The sequence below is a fragment of the Silene latifolia genome, chromosome Y (genome assembly GCF_048544455.1).
Source record: "Silene latifolia isolate original U9 population chromosome Y, ASM4854445v1, whole genome shotgun sequence".
Classification (NCBI taxonomy): domain Eukaryota; kingdom Viridiplantae; phylum Streptophyta; class Magnoliopsida; order Caryophyllales; family Caryophyllaceae; genus Silene; species Silene latifolia.
The window spans coordinates 408,948,868-408,953,956 of NC_133538.1; the positions used below are offsets into that span (position 1 = coordinate 408,948,868).

Consider the following 5,089-nt stretch of genomic DNA (forward strand, 5'->3'; position numbering starts at 1 on the left):
GTGCCTTTCATTTTGCACCCCAAATTGTTGACTTACTTGTTCCCTCCACTCATTTTGGGCTTGCCACATAGCTTGGTTATCCGCCCATTGCTTGTCTTGTTGTTGTTGCCAAGCGTAAGACTCCTCTTGCCTTTTGACTATCCCCTTTAGCATTCTTGTTTGGTCCAATTCGGCCGCATCTCCCAACCTCTTGTGCTCCTCAAAGGCATTTTGAAATTGTTCCAAGCTCTACAACCTTGGCCCATATTGTTGTTGCCAAGTATGAGAGCTCTCAACCCTCCCACTAATTGTTTCCAAGGTCCCCCGGGTATCTTCAAAATACTGAAACATTTGATGTTGTCAAGGTTCCATGGTGGGATTTGAGGAACCCCCGACTTCATACATAGGGTTATCTTGAGGTGGTCGGTGGGGTAAAGGAATGTGGCGGGTATCATGGAATCCCCCCTCAATAAACTCAACCTCTCTTTCTTCCACTTGTGGAGCACTTTGGGATGGCTCCACGGCTCACCTCTTTCTTACTCTTTGTGGTGGTGGGTTGGGTAAGTTTCCCTCGGCGAGGCAATAGAAGTCTCGGGCCCTCAACCCACTTGGAAGAGGGGCATTTCTTGGTAACCTCATGTGTTGCACATCTCCCTCTCCCAACCAATAACAACTCCAAGGAACCGTATCCAAGACTTTGATCATGTGGGTTTCAACCAACCCCGCGGCATTGTATAAATTGTTACCCCATAAGAGAGGTTGGTCTTCGGGAATGTTACCAACCAAATTTGCCACAAAGAGGGTGACTAGTCCCCCACAATTGATGCTCCCTCTTTTCTCTTTATGCTTAGTTGCACTCACCACAGAGAGCCTTGCCGAATCCGGTACCCCCTCCCTCTCGGGTAGCATCGTCCAAATGCACTCTCGCACACTATCATTGAGTTTCGTTGGCTCCCCCATGGAAAAGAAGAAACAAGAGATCATCCTTGTAATGATTCGGATGGGGGGTTTTGTAATGGCGGAGCTTTTGTCATTGTTAGTTTGAGGAGGCTTTCCCGTGAGGCCACACCACATATCATTCAACGTGGTTCCTTGTGGGTTAACGGAGGAGGGTGGTCTAGAGATTCTCAAAATTTCCCTCACCCTTTCAAAAGTGAGAGAATGCCACACTTTACACAACCGAAAGTTTACCCTTTCATTCTCCCCTTCCCCCGTGGTATGTAAAGTGGCGAGGAATTCCAAGGTGTAGGCGGGGTATGTGTTAAGTTGGAGGTTAATGTAACGCTCAAGCCCCACCTTGGTTAGGAAAGCAAGTGTTTGATCGTAAATTCCCATGTCCCTCAAGGTCCCGGGATGAAGGAATTTGGAAATGTATAAGGGTTTACTCTCAAGGGTTTTAAAGTAGTTTTTGTATTGTGTGGGCAAACCCTCGTCTCCATGAAAAGCTTTGGGTGGGGGTGGTGGTGCACTAGAGGCTTCACCTCTCTTTTTCGATTTCCCTTTGCCAATTCCGAACACCATCTTTCTTTATCACAAAATTAAGTTCAAAAGGATACTAAAACAACCAAAAACTGAAAAATTTTCTAAGGGGCAATTCAACAAACACCTTATGTGTACAAGCAAGAACTCGATTGTTTAAGGTGTGTTTGTCGAATTGTTCCTTCCTTAACATAAAATTTTTACCAACAATCCACAATAATCAACAAAAGCAAGGATTTAACCCAACTAACTAATGTAAATCGGATTAAACTATTTTCAAACAAAGAAAGTAGAGGAAAGTTGCTATACCTCCCTGAAACTTCTCAAACTTGCTTGAATAAGGATGGATAATGCGTAAAAACCCCTTAGTGACCGACCACCACCAGCAGCCTATAAACCCACGCCCTATCCACCTGGAAAAAGTTAGGGTTCTTGGGAAATTTGGGGATTTTTCAGAAATTTGGTGTTTTGATGGTGTTTTTGATAGCAAATTGAATTATGTGAAGAATTTGGTTGAAAGATTTCAAGTTTGGTGATGGTGTGTGGTGATTTGTGCGTTTTTAAGTGATTGAGAGGAGTTCTTGGGGTTTTGGTCGACGAAGGAGAGTATTAGAATGAGGAAGAATGACGGAATAAGTGAAGAAAAGGAAACGAAATTGCAAACCTGCACAGGCTGCGCAAATTTTACCCTTGCCTGCGCAGACCCTTTGCGCAGGCTACGCTGCAGCTCGCATTTTTTTCTCTCAATTCCTTTAATTCCAATTCCCATACTTAGCCAAATTGTTGCTCTTTTTCCATTGTTCCCCTTTCTCGGCTTCTTCATATGAACTTGTAAATTAAACTCGGCTCTCGTCTCCTCTTGGGCACGCCTTCCAAGAGGGCTGTGCAAATCACTACACCATTACCAAACCTCAAGTGCCTCTTGAATTTCATTGCAAATTAAATTATTTAAAACGAAATTAACATGAAATGAAATAAATTACGGAAATGAACTACACTAAGAAAACAATTAAATTGGGATAGAGTATTTACAAATTTTGCCGTTGTTTAATGTCGATGGCTCGACATAATGCTTCTTGAAGGTTAATCTTGGTAGATGGGGTCCTCCAATTGAATTTCTTCTTCCTCAAGGTCTTGCATCCCTTCATGGTAAACTTTGATTCGTTGCCCATTCAATTTGATCAACTTTCCCGAGTTGGGATTCTCCACATCCACCGCTCCATGTGGATGCACTTTCTTCACAATATAGAGACCGAACCACCAGGACCTCAACTTCCCCGAAAAAAGCTTAAACCGATTTTGAAACACAAGAACCTTGTCTCCTTCCTTGAAACTCCTCCGAGCTGTCATCTTGTCATGCCACACCCTAGCTTTTTCCTTGTAGATTGCGGCGTTGTCATAGGAATCCAACCGGAGTTCCTCCATCTCTTGAATTTGCAACTTTCGATGCAACTCTGCTTCATCTACACTTTGATTAAAAGATTTGATGGCCCAATAAGCTTTATGTTCAACTTCCACCGGTAGGTGGCATGTCTTCCCATATATGAGACGATATGGAGACATGCCAATAGGAGTCATATACGTTGTGCGGTATGCCCATAATACATCATCCAACCACTTGCTCCAATCCTTCCGGTCCGAGTTCACAGTCTTCTCAAGGATTCATTTGATCTCACGATTAGAAACTTCCGCTTGCCCGTTAGTTTGAGGGTGATAAGCGGTGGAGACCTTGTGGAGGACTCCATATTTCTTCAATAATCCTTGAATAACCCGATTGCAAAAATGCGTGTCTCGATCACTTATTATGGCCTTAGGGTAACCAAATCTTGAGAAGATATAGCTTTGAATAAAGCTAGACATGGTTTTGGCATCATCAAGTCTTGTGGGGATCGCCTCCACCCACTTTGAGACATAGTCAACGACAAGCAAGATGTAAAGGAAACCGCTTGAGTTCGGAAAGGGACCCATGAAGTTGATCCCCCAAACATCAAATACTTCACAAAAGAGGATTGGTTGTTGAGGCATCTCGTGCCGCCGAGAAATGTTTCCACAACTTTGACACCGATCACAAGTCTTCACATAAGCTTGGGCATCCCGGAAAATACTAAGCCAATAGAAACCACATTCCAAGATCTTCTGGGCGGTCCTTTGAGGACCAAAGTGCCCTTCACAAGCGTACTCATGGCAATGTTGGAGGATTGAGAGGATTTCCACATCCGGAATGCAACGACGGATAATGTTGTCTTGGCACATCTTCCATAAGTAGGGGTCATCCCATATGAAGTAGCAGGAAATACTCCTCAACTTGTGGCGTTGGCTAGAAGATAAGGATGTGTGAAATTTCCTAGTCACCATGTAGTTGACAAGGTTAGCATACCAAGGCTCAACGGCTTTCATAGCATATAAAGATTCATGTGGTAAGCTACCATCCCCTACTCCCATGGTCTTTACTATATCCTCATTATTGTGAAGCCTACTCAAGTGGTCGCCTACCACATTGGCACTCCTTTGCATATCTTTGATTTCAATATCAAACTCGCTCAACAAAAGAACCCACCTCATTAGCCTTGCCTTGGTGTCCTTCTTGTCTACGAGTTGCCTTATGGATTTGTGATCGGTATAAATAATGACCTTATCACCCAAGAGATAAGCCCAAAACTTTTTAATGGCATACACCACCGCCAAGAACTCCTTTTCCGTGGTGGTGTAGTTTCGTTGTGCATCATTCAATAGTGAAGAATCATTTGTATCACATGAGCTATCTTCCCTTCCCTTTGGCCTAACACCGCGCCAAGGGCATAATCACTAGCGTCCGTCATGATTTCGAAAGGAAGATCCCATTTTGGAGCTTGAATTATTGGGGCCGTCACAAGCTTTTCCTTCAAAGAATCGAATGCCACCCTACAAGCATCATAAAAAACAAACTCCACATCCTTGTGCAAGAGCTTACACAAGGGGTAAGCAATCTTGGAAAAGTCTTTAATAAATCTACGGTAGAATCCCGCGTGTCCTAGGAACGACCTTATCTCCCGAGTATTAGTGGGATATGGTAAGGTTTTGATTACCTCCACCTTGGCCATATCCACCTCAATCCCTCTCTTTGAGACTATGTGTCCTAGCACGATGCCGCTTTTAACCATAAAGTGACATTTCTCGGAATTCAACACAATGTGTGACTCCGTGCATCGTGATAGGACCATAGCTAGGTGGTCAAATCAAGCTTCAAAGCTGTCTCCATGGATGGTGAAGTCGTCCATGAAAACTTCTAAGACTTTCTCTACAAGATCCGAGAAAAGATTTACCATACAACGTTGAAATGTACCCGGAGCATTACACAAACCGAAGGGCATCCTTCGGTATTCATATGTTCCGAAAGGGCATGTGAATGTTGTTTTGGATTGATCCTCCAGGTGTATGGGGATTTGAAAGTACCTAGAGTACCCGTCCAAAAAACAATAGAATTCTTTTCCCCCTAGCCTCTCTAGCATTTGATCTAGAAAGGGTAAGGGTAAATGATCCTTAAATGTCACGGCATTTAGGCGGCGATAATCGATGCAAACTCTCCACCCGGTTTGAATCCGAGTTGAAATTAAAGCTCCCTCTTTGCCTTCGATTACCGTCACCCCACCCT

General features: G+C 43.7%; 1 protein-coding gene across 1 annotated transcript; it reads right to left on the minus strand.

Annotated features, from left to right (window-relative positions):
• Nucleotides 1–2,541: 2,541 nt before the first annotated feature.
• On the minus strand, nt 2,542–3,036 carry LOC141632291 (uncharacterized). The gene has a single exon (XM_074444850.1). The coding sequence runs from the start codon at nt 3,034–3,036 to the stop codon at nt 2,542–2,544; it is 495 nt and encodes a 164-aa protein (XP_074300951.1).
• Between the last annotated feature and the right edge of the window lie 2,053 nt (nt 3,037–5,089).

What these genes read in the sequence shown, in the direction of transcription:
- LOC141632291 (XM_074444850.1), bottom strand. Translation starts at nt 3,036, where the DNA reads ATGACTCCTATTGGCATGTCTCCATATCGTCTCATATATGGGAAGACA.